Source organism: Hylobates moloch, unplaced genomic scaffold (assembly GCF_009828535.3).
Source record: "Hylobates moloch isolate HMO894 unplaced genomic scaffold, HMol_V3 SCAFFOLD_2, whole genome shotgun sequence".
NCBI lineage: Eukaryota > Metazoa > Chordata > Mammalia > Primates > Hylobatidae > Hylobates > Hylobates moloch.
Genome location: NW_026652277.1, coordinates 6,936,571 through 6,950,127, shown reverse-complemented (window position 1 = coordinate 6,950,127; position 13,557 = coordinate 6,936,571). Strand labels below are relative to the sequence as shown.

General features: G+C 42.8%; 1 protein-coding gene across 8 annotated transcripts in view; it reads left to right on the top strand.

The window, feature by feature from the left end:
- SFMBT2 (Scm like with four mbt domains 2) overlaps nucleotides 1–13,557 on the top strand; it is a 211,682-nt gene that overhangs the window by 112,254 nt on the left and 85,871 nt on the right. For all 8 annotated transcript variants that reach the window (XR_009211057.1, XR_009211058.1, XM_032151529.2 and 5 more), the window contains one exon: nucleotides 9,523–9,624. Coding sequence is in view for 6 of the 8 variants with exons in the window: in XM_032151529.2 (XP_032007420.1) it covers nucleotides 9,523–9,624 (102 nt within the window). In the remaining 2 variants the exon portion in view is untranslated. The remainder of the gene's footprint in view (nucleotides 1–9,522; nucleotides 9,625–13,557) is intronic.

Below are 13,557 nucleotides of genomic sequence, written 5' to 3'. Positions count from 1 at the left end.
CGCAGTGGCTCACGCTTGTAATCCCAGCACTTTGGGAGGCCGAGGCGGGCGGATCACGAGGTCAGGAGATCGAGACCACAGTGAAACCCCGTCTCTACTAAAAATACAAAAAAATTAGCCGGGCGTGGTGGCAGTCGAAGTGAGGCAGATGTTGAACCGGAGGTGAGTTATACTGAGACGCCCACTAACCCGCCTGGGCCACAGAGGAGATATTGCTTGAGCCTGGGAGGCGGAGGTTGCAGCAAGCCCTGATTGCATCATTGCACTTCAGCCTGGGTGGCAGAGACCCTATCTCAATGAAAAAAAGAATTTGGTTTCTGTGTAAGGATGATTTCACTGCCTTTTTTGTTTTTACATGAAAATCCTCACCAAGTACATTTTAATTTTGTTGTATTAATTAATGAGAACTTGTTCTCCCCTGTGCCACATCTTTCACAATTTTATATCATGCGAGATGTATTTATCTAATGAAGTGGGGATGGGAAGAGGCATTAGCTATTTTCGGAGTCTGTGATAGCCACATAATGACATTTTAAGAGCGTAAGCTTCGGTTCTTCAGGCCCCTCAAGTAAATGTGGAGATGAGTCAAGTTCAGGCAGGTCCAGCAGACATGAATGTTCTTTCTTTTCTGTCTTCTCTTTCTCCTGTCTCTCCATTAGTAATACTCTCCATTGCTGTCTGTAGATTAATACAACCACGTGTATACTGTATTTTATAAAGAACTTTACTGTTCACCCTGAAGCTTTGGCACCTGCCAGAGACATGAGTTGCTGCTGACTCATGATGACTGTATCCAGGCAGGTGTGTTTCTCCTGCAGCGATGGTTCACTCCTCCTGAAGCAGGTGCTGTCCCTTTCCAGGCACAGCAACCACTGCCAAGGCAAGGACTTCATCAGAGGCAGATGTTGAAAGTGGCGGGTGACTGTGGGTAGTGAGTGCACCCAGGGCAGGCTCTGAGGTTGTGGGATCCTCCTGACACCTGTTTTAAGTGAAAAAAGTGAGACATAAGCCAAAACTATAAAGTCAGGACACCAAGATATTGCAGTTTGTCCATACTCCTTTTTCCAGCATGATACTCTACTTCCTGTTTCTCACTGCACAGTTCTGTTCTGTTCTTTTCTCTTCTTTTCTTTTCTGTTCTCTTTTCTTTTCCTTTCCTTTCCCTTTTTCTTTTTAGACGGAGTCTCGCTCTGTCACCCAGGTTGGAGTGCAGTGGCGTGATCTCTGCTCACTGTAACTTCCGCCTCCTGGGTTCGAGTGATTCCCCTGCCTCAGCCTCCCCAGTAGCTGGGATTACAGGCACCCACCGCCACACCCAGCTAATTTTTATATTTTTAGTGGAGATGGGGTTTCATAATGTAGGCCAGGCTGGTCTCAAACTCCTGACCTCAGTTATTTTCTAAGTAAATTTTCCAGCTTCTCAGGGTCAGGAATCACATCAACTACTTTCCTGTCCGTCCATTATAGGATGGTGCCTGTCACATGGTATTTAAAATACCAGTCACGGGTTGGGGTTGGTGTGGACTTTGCAGCCAGCTACGTGTACTAGATCAACCACATTGATAAAAGTAACCTGTCTTGGTTAACATTGATAACATCGCATGGAAGTTGGTATCGATAGAGGATCATTGATGAAACACCGTGGACATTTTGCTGCACATATTTCCTAAATCTTCGTTGCTTAATGTAAAAACACACGAAAGTAGTCATGATATTTGTTAATTGTTGATGAAGGCTGTGACTGGCTGTAGATAAACATTTTGGAAGTAATTTTTAGGACCGGAATGCACTCACATACTTTTTTCTTAAGCCACTGAAAAGTGTGAGGAATTAACAGCAAAACTTGGCGGTTTTAAGTAAATGATCAATGTTAGTAGCTATCACTTTTTAACTCAGCAATAGCTCTCTTTGAAAGAAAATTTTAGGGGGCTTTCGGTAGGTTGTAGGTTGTAGTGCTATTGTTTGCTTGTACTAATTATTGATTTTTAAAAAATCCTTTTTGGTCTTTGTTCCCTGGTCTGTTATAGAACCTGGTGGCTAGAGGGTGGGCTCAGACTGAACCAGGCTGCTTGGGTTTGAAGCCTGGCCTCTCTTGATAGCTGTGTACCCTTGCTTAGGTAATTTCATCTCTCTGCGTCTTAATTTCCTCCCGCAAGAGGGATTCCACCCCACAGTCTGTGTCAGCGGAAAAGGACCATGCAGGGAGCATGCCTGCCAGTATTTACAACGTTAGCTGTTTCTGTCCACTTATATTACAGCCTGAGCATCTCTTATCCAAAATGCCTGGGACCAGACGTGTCTCTGGGTTCAGATTTTGGAATATTTGCGGTACATTTGCCTGCTGAGCATCTGAAAACCTGAAATTGAAAAGGCTCCAATGAGCATTTCCTATGAGCGTCTTGTTGGCCCTCAAAAAGTTTCCGGTTTGGGGCTTGGGATTTTCAGAGTTGGGATTCCAGTTTGTATACACAGAACCTAGTTAGTCTCAGCACAGAGTTACTGCATCTTAGTAGGAGAGTGAGAACTGCTCAGGCTCTGGAGGGAATAAAGCTGATGAAACCAGGGTGCAGAAAGAAGTTGATGTAGACAGAACCTCTTTTACGATGTCAGTCTACTGAAAATAAGGTTCCCTGAAGAGAGATTGCTGCGGTAGCCTGTTAAGACAGTCCTCCAATAAAATGAATGGCATTTTACTTTTGATCAATATAAAACTACTTTAGGGCAAAAATAAAAATGGGTAGTGATGAATGTAGATGGGAATGACATTCCTGGCATTTATTAAAGGAGAGTAGTTTTTCTGTACACAATTTGACCGGACTCCAGTACTCTTAAGTAAACAGTATTTCTTTAGTGTGACAGGCATATTTGTAAATCTACTAAGGACTTAGCAATATATCCTGATAACAGGAATAACATCATTCTTGATCCAATAATTGCAAAGTGTGAATGATTCTCTAGAGCTTTGCAAAGGCCAAGAATGTCTCTTTCAAACGACAGTGAATTTTCCATTATCTCTCAGTACATAATCGGTTTGGCGAATCATCTTCAGGACCCAAGAGCTCTCTCTGTCCTTAACATTGAGGATGATTAGGTGGGTGTTTGTGTAAATGAATTCATGCCCTCCGACTGCATTAACAGCCCAAAGTAAGTGGTCTGGGGTGATCAGATTTGTTTTTCAATGAGAATAGCTGCATCTTTTCTCATATACTAATATGGATGGACATTTACACCACAGAAGTCAGCAGTTCTTTCTATTGGCTTATTTGGAAATTCACTGGCGTTGAATTCTTCAATTGTCATAAAAACTTGTTATTCCTTAGGAGTGTCAAATGACTTCTTTTGCCTTTTAGATCGTATTTCAATGCTTCCATCCAGTATCCAGAGCCCAGTCTCCATGCATAAATTCACTGTACCACTTTCCCAGAATCTTTTTTTTTTTTTTTTTTTTTTTTTTTGAGTTTCTCCTTGCCCCCGGCCCCGTAAATTTTTGTATTTTTTTTTTTTTTTTTTTTTTAGTAAAGATGGGGTTTCACCATGTTGGCCAGGATGGTCTCGATCTCTTGACCTCATGATCCCCCTGCCTCAGCCTCCCAAAGTGCTGGGATTGCAGACATGAGCCACCACGCCTGGCCCCTAGAATCTTTTATCATCCTGAGTCACATGATTTTCATCTTCCAAATTAAGCTCGAGCCCTATAAATCCTTTGATGACTGTGATCATAGTGATACTTCGTTTTTATATGCTAGAAATAAAAAAATGTGTTCTGAAGTTCCTTCTCAGTCTGGATCTTCCATAGCTGTTCTTGCCTGTCTTTTCCTTCTCCCTTTGACAAATGGAGGGTGTTCTGTGTATTCCATGCAATAGCTGTTAGTCTCCTGTGCGGTACCTCAGTGGTTTCTGATCGGTGCTTATTGGGTGAATGATATGATATAGGATTGGAATGGATGTCAAGACATCATCGGGTTTTTGTCATCCCTTCAGTTTAATTCGATAAATATTTATTGAAGCCTTTCTTGGGTGAGCCACACAGCATAAATGAGGGAGTTTGGCATTTACTGGAAAGTTCTGCACATACAGCATGGATATCTTTCACGTTTTTTGAAGTTCTCCAATGGCCAGAAGTTTCATTGGCAAACCCCATCAGAAAATATTGTCATGCTCTTGCAATAAAACGTTTCTGAAATCATCATTCATGAATAATATAAACATTAGAGTAGCAGGTTTAGCCAGACTCTTAATTGTTTTGTCTTTATTCTTGAGTCTTCTCAATTTCTGTTATGTTGACTTAGCTTTCAAAGTGGTGGGATTTCTACATGGTCATAGAGGGATTTTTTTTTTTTTTTTGGATGTTGATTAGAAAGTAATTTTCAGAAAGTGAAAGTTAGGAAGATACAGCAATGTATTTTATAGTTTCCAAATTTATTTCTGAAATATGGAGTCAAAGTTCAGTAGGATAAGATATGTGGCTATTTGAGGCCAGACTACAGATACCTGTGTTTGGATGCTGCGACCTCTCAGAATGTCTGGCTTCTTTTTTCAGTATATGAAACAAGAGTGTTTAAGGGGTTCTGTGTAGTTTGGAAGGAAAAACAAATGCATTTCCGTGAGTAAGAAGTGTCTTGACTATAACTTATGGACTGTTTTTACCCACAGCATTTCTAACACCACGTGTGTGGGTTTTTTCCACACCAACCAGTTCTTCAACTCCCTGCACAGCAAGTGAATATCCTGCAGTTTAATTCATTTCTGATGCTATCTGAAAGCAGTGCACACCCCACAAGTGAAGGGCTTGGTACCACAAGATGCCTCCACTTGGATGCCAGTCACAAGTCCTTGGTTTCCTGTACTTGATGGCTATAGATTAGGGTTCCTGAAACCCCCTCCTCGGATTTGATAGTTTTCCAGAAGACCTCACAGAGTGGTTTTCTTACTATTACCTGTTTATTGTAAAGGGAACCATACCGGATGCAAATGAACAGCCAAATGGAAGAGGTGCCCGGGGTGAGGGCTGGAAGCGGGTCCCAGGCACAGGGGCCTCTGACCCTGTGGAGTTGGGGTGCCCCTACCTCCTGGCATGTGGAAGTGTTCATCAACTGGAAAACCCCCAACTCTGTCATTTAGGTGTTCATGGGAGTTTCATTATGTAGGCGCGATTGATTAAATCTTTGGCCTTTGGTAATGAGCTCCATATCCAGCTCTTCTCCCCTCCCTAGTGGTTGTGGGGTGGAAATGAACTTACAACCCTCTCTAATTATGCCTTGGGCCTTCTGGACATGAGCCCCCACCCTGAAGCTGTTTAGGGACCCACCAAGAATGGACCCATTAGAACAAAAGAGCTCCTATCACCTGGGAAATCCCACAGGATTTAGGAGTCCTGTACCAGGGACAAAGACCAGTATACATTTACCACACAGCTGAAATCTGGGAGAAATATTTTAAGTTGTAGGAGATCTGAGCCAAGACTGACAGAGGGGAAACTAGTTTCTAAAATTTTTGGAATAATGCTCACTGAGCATTATTCTTAAACTGTTTAAGAATAGTTTAATGTCATGCTATTTTTATTTTCATCCCACATCCACCATGCATGATTTTGATGTTTATGTTCATTGTTACAGATGAGCAAAGATGGGAAGTTTAATGATGGACATTCGAGCACAGGACACTCTGGGAGAAAAGGAAGAGATTGTATGTTGTCTGCAGGAAGCGGAAGTGATCCCCTCTTAACCTAGAGATGTAATTAGATGCAGAGGACACTGAAGTCATTACCCATGAGCATTTCCAATACAGTCCGCAGCCCTGAGCGGACAGGGTTATCTCAGGGACACATTGCTGTCTGCTGTATTTCCAAGGAGCGGCAGCCACTGCCTGGTGTCTGCTAGATGACTGTGCACACAGGAAGTCCGCAGAGAGGGCAGGGCTCCTGGGGACGCAGAGTTTCCACAAGCACGGGGAGCTATGATTGACAGACCTTCCCAGAGGACTTGGAGTATGAGATAAAAGATGGGTGTGGATTCGGCTAAAGACTCCAAGTCGGTGGTCAAGGTCAGGCTGAGGGCCTGGGATGTAGAAAGGGCTTAGGGTTGTGGGTAAACCCTACTTAGAAAGCTGACTCTACTCAGAGAGCAAACGTTGGAGCAAGAGTTCTATGGAGCAGATTGAAGCACAGAATCTGGAATGGAGGGAATGAAGAGGACGGGTAGACCAGAAGCCCCATGGCTGTCAGGATGCCCCTAGAGCAGAGACTCTGAGGAGAGCTGTGGTGATAGAGGCAGCCAGGGAGAAGACCCATGCCTGTCTCCGTGCACCAGACCTCAGGAATGCCTCGCCCTGTGGCTGTGGCTGGTGAGGGGCAGGCTGCAGGAGGAAGGGGGTCCTGCACAGAGAAGGAGGCTCCTGAGAAACACTGACATTCCTCTGTTAATCATTACTTATAGTTATGAATGTGCCGGCAGTGACTGAGGGCACCTCCGAGTTGTCAAACAGCATAATAATGACTGCTTAGACTTGCTGAGTACATTCCGGCCGTGTTTTATTATATCATAATTCTATAATCCCCTTTTCCAAAGATGAAAGGGTTTGTACTTAAATGGGGAAGGATATTTACCTGCAAAAGCCATGATTGGGACTCACTTCCCGCTGATGGGTACTGGGGACAGGAGTGTCTGACAGGAACATTCACTTTTTGAGATGGAGTCTTGCCCTGTCACCCAGGCTGGAGTGCAATGGTGTGATCTTGGCTCATTGCAACCTCTGCCTCCCAGGCTCAAATGATTCTCCTGCCTCAGCCTCCCAGGTAGCTGGGATTACAGGCTCCTGCAACCACATTCAGCTATTTTCTGTATTTTTAGTAGAGACAGGGTTTCACCATATTGGCCAGGCTGGTCTTGAACTCCTGACCTCATGATCTGCCCACCTCAACCTCCCAAAGTGCTGGGATTACAGGCGGGAGCCACTGCATCCAGCCCACTTTTAATCTTTTTTTTTAATGTTTAGTTTTTTTTATTGGTATGCAATAGATGTACATACTTTGGGGTACATGTGATTAATACATTCATATAATTTGTAAAGATCAAATCAATATAACTGAGATACCTATCACCTTGAACATTTGTCTTTTCTTTATGCTAGAAACATTCAAATTAACTTTGAATCTTTGAATTCGGATGTTAGCGAGTCAATGTTGGTTTAGTTGTGATGTCTCCTCACCTGTGGCTTCTGGCCCTGCGTGGGCATGATGACTGGTGTGTGTTAATCCACATTTGCTCTCTGTACAGTAGCCTTCGATTCCTTCTGTTTCCTGATTTGCCTTCCCCCAGCCACCTTTAAATGTTTTGAAATCAAAACCACAAGGAGATACCATCTCACACCAGTAAGAATGGCTGTTATTAAAAAGCCAAACGAACAACAGATGCTGGCGAGGCTGTGGAGAACAGGGAACACTTACACACTGCTGGTGGGAATGTAAATTAGTTCACTCACTGTGAAAGCAGTTTTGAGATTTCTCGACTTAAAACAGCTACCACTCAACCCAGCAATCTCATTGGTGGCTGTATACCCAAGGGAAAACACATCATTCTATCAAAAAGACACATGCACTCACACGTTCATTGCAGCACTGTTCACAATAGCAAAGGCATGGAATCAATCAACCTAAGTGTCCATCAGTGATGGACTGGATAAAGAAAATGTGCTACGTATATACTATGGAATATTACATAGCCATAAAAAAGAATGCAAGTATGTTCTTTGCAGCAACATGGATGGAGCTGAAGGCCGTTATTGTTAGCAAACTAATGCAGGATCAGAAAGCCAAATACCTCATGTTCTCACTTAGAAGTGTGAGCTAAACCTTGAGCACACACGGATGTAAACATGGGACCAATAGACACTGGAGACTACTAGAGGGGAGGGGGGAAATGAGTCATGGGTCGAAAAGTTACCTACTGGGTACTATATGTTCACCACCTGAGTATAGTATGCCCATGTAACAAGCCTGTGTGTGTACCCGTGTATCTAAAAAGCTAAAAGTAAATAAAGGCTTTGTTTGCAACATAATGCACATCATCACCTGCACCTATTTCCTTGTGCTTTTCCTCATGCATGTAATTTTTATAAAGTGTGGATTGTAAGTTCTTAAGGAATTTGTAAATGTTTAGAGTGGCCAGTTCCTTTGATTGGGTTTTGTCGTATTTGACCGCATCCTGTCTTGTTCTGATTAATGTCCTCTTTGGACATGGCCCCAGCATTCATCATGCATCCCACAATACAGAGACCTTTGCAGACTGCCCTGGGGACATGAAAAATGAAAGGGTCCATGCGGTTCTATAGGCGTTTACATTCTGTTACCTTGGCAGCTCGGTGCACTGGTTGAGAGTTTTATAAGCAGTTCTTCTAGTCTGATCTCCTGTTGGACACTGATGGTACTGACCAGCTTTAGGGGGCTTTGGGGAAACAGGCACTGCCCAACTGGGCTCTATGCAGTCCTCAGAGTTGGATATAGAGTGGCGTCATTGGAGTAATTAAAAACCCACTTTAGATTTGCAGATAAAAGAAAGTAACAGGTCGCCAGATATTTTGGTACTTCACACCCAATTGATGTATTTGGAAATCGCAGGATTTATTTGCAGCTATTATTTCCTCAGGGATAGACTGCAAATACATTTATTTATCCACTGCTGTTTATCCAGACTGTGAGTTATGAGGTGACCTCCATCTCCACAAGATAAATTCTGGTATCTGGAGTCCAGCCAACCTCCTCTATTGCTGTGTAGCTGAAGTGGATATTGAAATTTGTTTTCTTAGGAGGCAGGAAAGCCCCATCTCTCTCACATAAGGTTGCTGTGAGCAGGTTATAAAACTGCCGGACCCCTTTTAGGAATGGGGTGTTGCTCACCTTTATTGAGTAGGAGACAGGTTCTAATCGTCTGTGGGGCAGGTTTGGATTCTTACCTGCAGGCATCTCTAAGATCATGGCATCTTGAGTACCCCTACCCGGACTCGTACGGGTAAGCTGTGTGCCACCTTCCTCCCAGTAACTGGTAAGCTGTGTGCCACCTTCCTCCCAGTAACTGGTAAGCTGTGTGCTCTTAGACACGGGAGGTGGGGGCAGACTGTGGGTACAGGGTGCTGACTGAAGCCCTGAGATGTGACTCCAGTAGCGAGAGACCTGGTTTTCTGAAGACACCCTGCTGTGTTAGGATGGCAGATTGCCTCCCTTACTCTGCTGTGCTTCAGTTAATAGCACCTAGGACGAGCAAAGCGGTGTAATGTGAATTTTCGCTTAGTGTAAATTTAAGCATGGCCAGGAAGCCTTGTTGCCTCTCCCTTGGAAAAGCAATTTAGCCTGCAGAAAATAATTAAATCCGTGGTATCTGGCAATAATTAGAAATTCGAAACGGGGAAGGTTAATTGTTTCCGTAAGATTTTGGTTGCCCAATAAAATGCTCCAGGAGCGCATCCGGACGGTGGCTGAGGTCATTTACAATACCGTGGCTTTCAATATTTTCATCTTTCTCCCTGCAGGATCACGCAGATTTGCGAAGCCATTTCTTCACAGTTGGGATGAAGCTTGAGACAGTGAATATGTGTGAGCCCTTTTACATCTCTCCTGCGTCGGTGACTAAGGTGGGTTTTCCTCCCTCGCTCTTTGACCCAACCCCTAGAGTGGATCAAATTAAGCCTTTCAACTCAAAGACGACCAGATGAAATATATTCGTGCAAGGCTATCAGCAATGCCAGGCGAAGCCAGGGAAGATTGCCGCCCCTCCAGTCCAGCGCTGCTTTAAGCTGTTTTTATTACTGGTGGCACAGAGTGACTCTAATCAGATGCCGCCTCTTATCATGGATAGGGTGAATTTTTCTTGTCTTCTGTTAGTTGTCCACTGACGAGTTGCACGTTGTAATCATTACAAGGGTAATTGGTTCTTCCTGCACAGGTAGTAGTAAATATGATGTTTATACTTGGAAAATACATGAAAATGGTGCAAAGCAAATTCTCACCTCCAATGTCTCCGCATTTCTCTGTTCTTTGTCTTATCTGCCCTCATTGACTAAAGAAAAACTCATGCTTCTAAGATCTACAGATTCAGAATAAAATTACCTTTTAACATAAAGACATTTTTATAATGATCTGTTAGTCTTTGAAGATTGTAATATCCCAGCGGGTCATGGTGGCTCACATCTATAATCCCAGCTCTTTGGGAGGCCAAGGTGGAAGGATCACTTGAGCCCAGGAGTTCAAAACCAGCCTGGGTAACATAGGGAGACCCTGTCTCTACAAACAATAAAAAATCTTTAAAAAACACTATAATATCCATTCCCCATTAAAGAAGTTTTAATGACATAACCTCTGGTAAAATCAAAATGGCTTGTTTCTACCTTAAGTGTTCTCTTACAAGTGGCACGGGAAACTTAGCATTCTTTGCCAATGTGTGTTTTGGTGAATGGTCTTTTGTGTACTTCACTAGGAGAATTTAATTAAAGATTTAAATCTGTTTTAATTTCTTTTTCTTAAGGATGTGGGATTTTCTTTAAGGAAAATCACTTTTCATGCAGTGATTAGTGTTTGTTATTTGAGTCATGAGTTTTTAAAAATTTATGATTTGGTAACACGAGGAATGTAGTAGTGATAATGTGTTACAGAATATGGAAATTGGTTATAAAAATGAAATGCTTTCTAAATGTTTTTTCTTTAGTGAACATAAATTATTTTTATAACCATTAAAGTAGCTTATTTCAAGGATAACTTTAGGAGCTGGGCACGGTGACTCATGCCTGTAATCCTGGCACTTTGGGAGGCTGAGGTGGGATGATCACCTGAGGTCAGGAGTTTGAGACCAGCCTGGCCAACAGGGTGAAACCCCGTCTCTACTAAAAATACAAAAATTAGCCAGGTATGGTGGTGCATGCCTGTAATCCCAGCTTCTTGGGAGGCTGAGGCAGGAGAATCGCTTGAACCTGGGAAGCAGAGGTTGTAGTGAGCTGAGATCTTGCCATTGCACTCCAGCCTGGGCGACAAAGTGAGACTCCATCTCATAACAAATAAGCAGCAACAAAAACAAAAAGAAACTTTAAATATTTAAGGTTATTTATTTAAAGAAAAATATTTTGGCTTTTGCTTTATAATCTGGAGGTTGAAAGTCATGTATTCCTGATTAGCATCCGTTAAAAACCTTTTATTTGAAATGGCCTTTGGGGTTCTTTACTGTGTATCCTGCCAGTTGTCGGATATTTTTCCAAAATGGGCAAATGGTACCCTGTTGAATCCTCACCAGAATTCCCCTTTGTTCCGTTAGTGGGTGCTGCAGTCGTGCCAGCTGCCCATCTGTCTGCAGATGTATCACACTACAGAGTCACTTCACCTGGTATTTATCAATTAAACTCAAAAGAGTTGATGTGCATAGCCTGTCAGTGGTAGTGTCTCTCACCATTCTTTTTTTTTTTTGAGACGGAGTCTTTCTCCATCACCCAGGCTAGAGTGCAGTGACATGATCTCGGCTCACTACAACCTCTGCCTCCCGGATTCAAGCTATTCTCCTGCCTCAGCCTCCCGAGTAGCTGGGATTATAGGCGCCTGCCACCGCGCCTGGCTAAATTTTGTGTTTTTAGTAGAGATGGGGTTTCACCGTCTTGACCAGGCTGGTCTCAAACTCCTGACCTTGTGATCTGCCCACCTCAGCCTCCCAAAGTGCTGGGATTATAGGCGTGAGCCACTGCACCCGGCCTCTCTCACATTCTTATGCCTTTAAATAATTCTTATGCCTTTAAATAGTTGTAATATGTAATGTTAGAATGTGTCTACTAATCAAAATTAATTTCAGCCCAAATATCTTTTTCTAGTTGGATAGACTTCCAGTGATAGTTGGTTTTTCCCAGTAAATAATTTTCTCTAAATAGATCTTATTGAGGGGAGGGAGGAAGTATTTTTACTGATTTCTAAACTGTGTTTTCCTTTTTATTTTGCTTTTTCTTACCCTTTGTAGCAAAGATAAAATAAGTCATGCTGTTTCGTATACACCCCTCCTTCTCTTACTGACCATGTTTTGTATAACGCATGGATTGGGATGTGTGCATCTGTCTTTTAGAACCTAGGTAGGCACCTCCCCAGGTTCAAGACTCATCTTCATGTTATGAGGTATCAGAATACTCTTAGCATAGAAGATATTTATAGTAATTAAATGTATTTCTCTAAATACGGGGAAAGTACTTTGGAATATTATGTTTGAAAATATAACACACTGTGCTGTCGTTACTCATCACAATGAAAATTTCATTTTATTTCCACCTTGGGCCTTTTCTTGGTGGCATAACTGTTGAAGAAATATGTAAATGATGTTACAGCAAACAGACAAGGATGCACACAAGGCGTGTAGTGGATCCAGTATTAAATGATGAACCTCCAGCAGTCCAGCCAGGTGTGTTTTTGGTGTTGAGATACTGGCAGATGGTGATGGTGTCATCTGTGTACGCGAAGTGTGTTGTATTGATTAGAGGAAAGGATACTGGCATTAGAAGCCTTGTGTTCTGTTTCTGTTTCTGCCATCTCTTAGCTGTGCAGTCTTGGGCAAGTCAGTTAACTGCTCTGGGCATTAGTTCTGAGTCCTGTGGGTTATGGACTGGACAGAGCACAAAACAGTGCTTCGGACTATTTAGGAACATGAGCCCTGACGGATTTGATGAAACTTACTAAGCTTTTCCTTTGGAGCGTTCCCACGTGAACATGCATTTTAACGGTTGTGGAAATTCCTTCTTTACAGGGTACCACAGCTCCACTAAAATCACATGCTCTTTATATACATATGTGTGTGAGTATGTGTATGTATGCAAGATAGACTAAATAACAGTAATTTAACAGATATTTATTGAGCATTCATAGGCTCAATTCTGGACAATGTTCCCGTTGTGGAGCTTATATTTTAATGGAGGGAGACAGACTATAAACAGAATCAATAAGTAAATAAATCTAGTATGTTACATATTAAATGCTAAGGAGAAAAATACACCAGGGCAGGGATGTTGGGGTCCTGGGACTGTGCCCCCCAGTAGCAGTGAGGACTGCAGGAGGCCTTGGTGTTAGTTTCCCTGTTGGTAGGCACTTGGCTTTGCACCCTGAGCCAGATCGCCGCGCATCAGTTTTCAAGACTGTCCAGTGGAGTCCAGGTGCCCAGCAGAGTGAAAATGATAGATGTCGAAGGATTTTCATAATCCTTTCAGGTGGAGGGAGGATGAGATTCTCAACAGGGCTCTCGGAGATGACCTCGCTGGGAAGGCCCCATCTGATCCTTTGTTGCTTGAAGTTGACTTTCACAGGCAAACCTTCAGTAAACTGTTTACCAAAATTAGCACAGGCAAGAACAGAAGTGAGTTTCCTTTCCTGCTTCACTTTGAACTAAATTACTTCTAGAAAAAAAATGAAGGAGCCAGGAATCATAGCTTTGTAAAACTCTCAAGGTTTCCTAAGAAAGACTGGGTTATGTCTGTTGAATTGGGAAAGGGATCTTTTTTTCTGGCCTGTTTTAGATACTAAGTTATTTAAATCCATCATGCTTTTCAGTGATG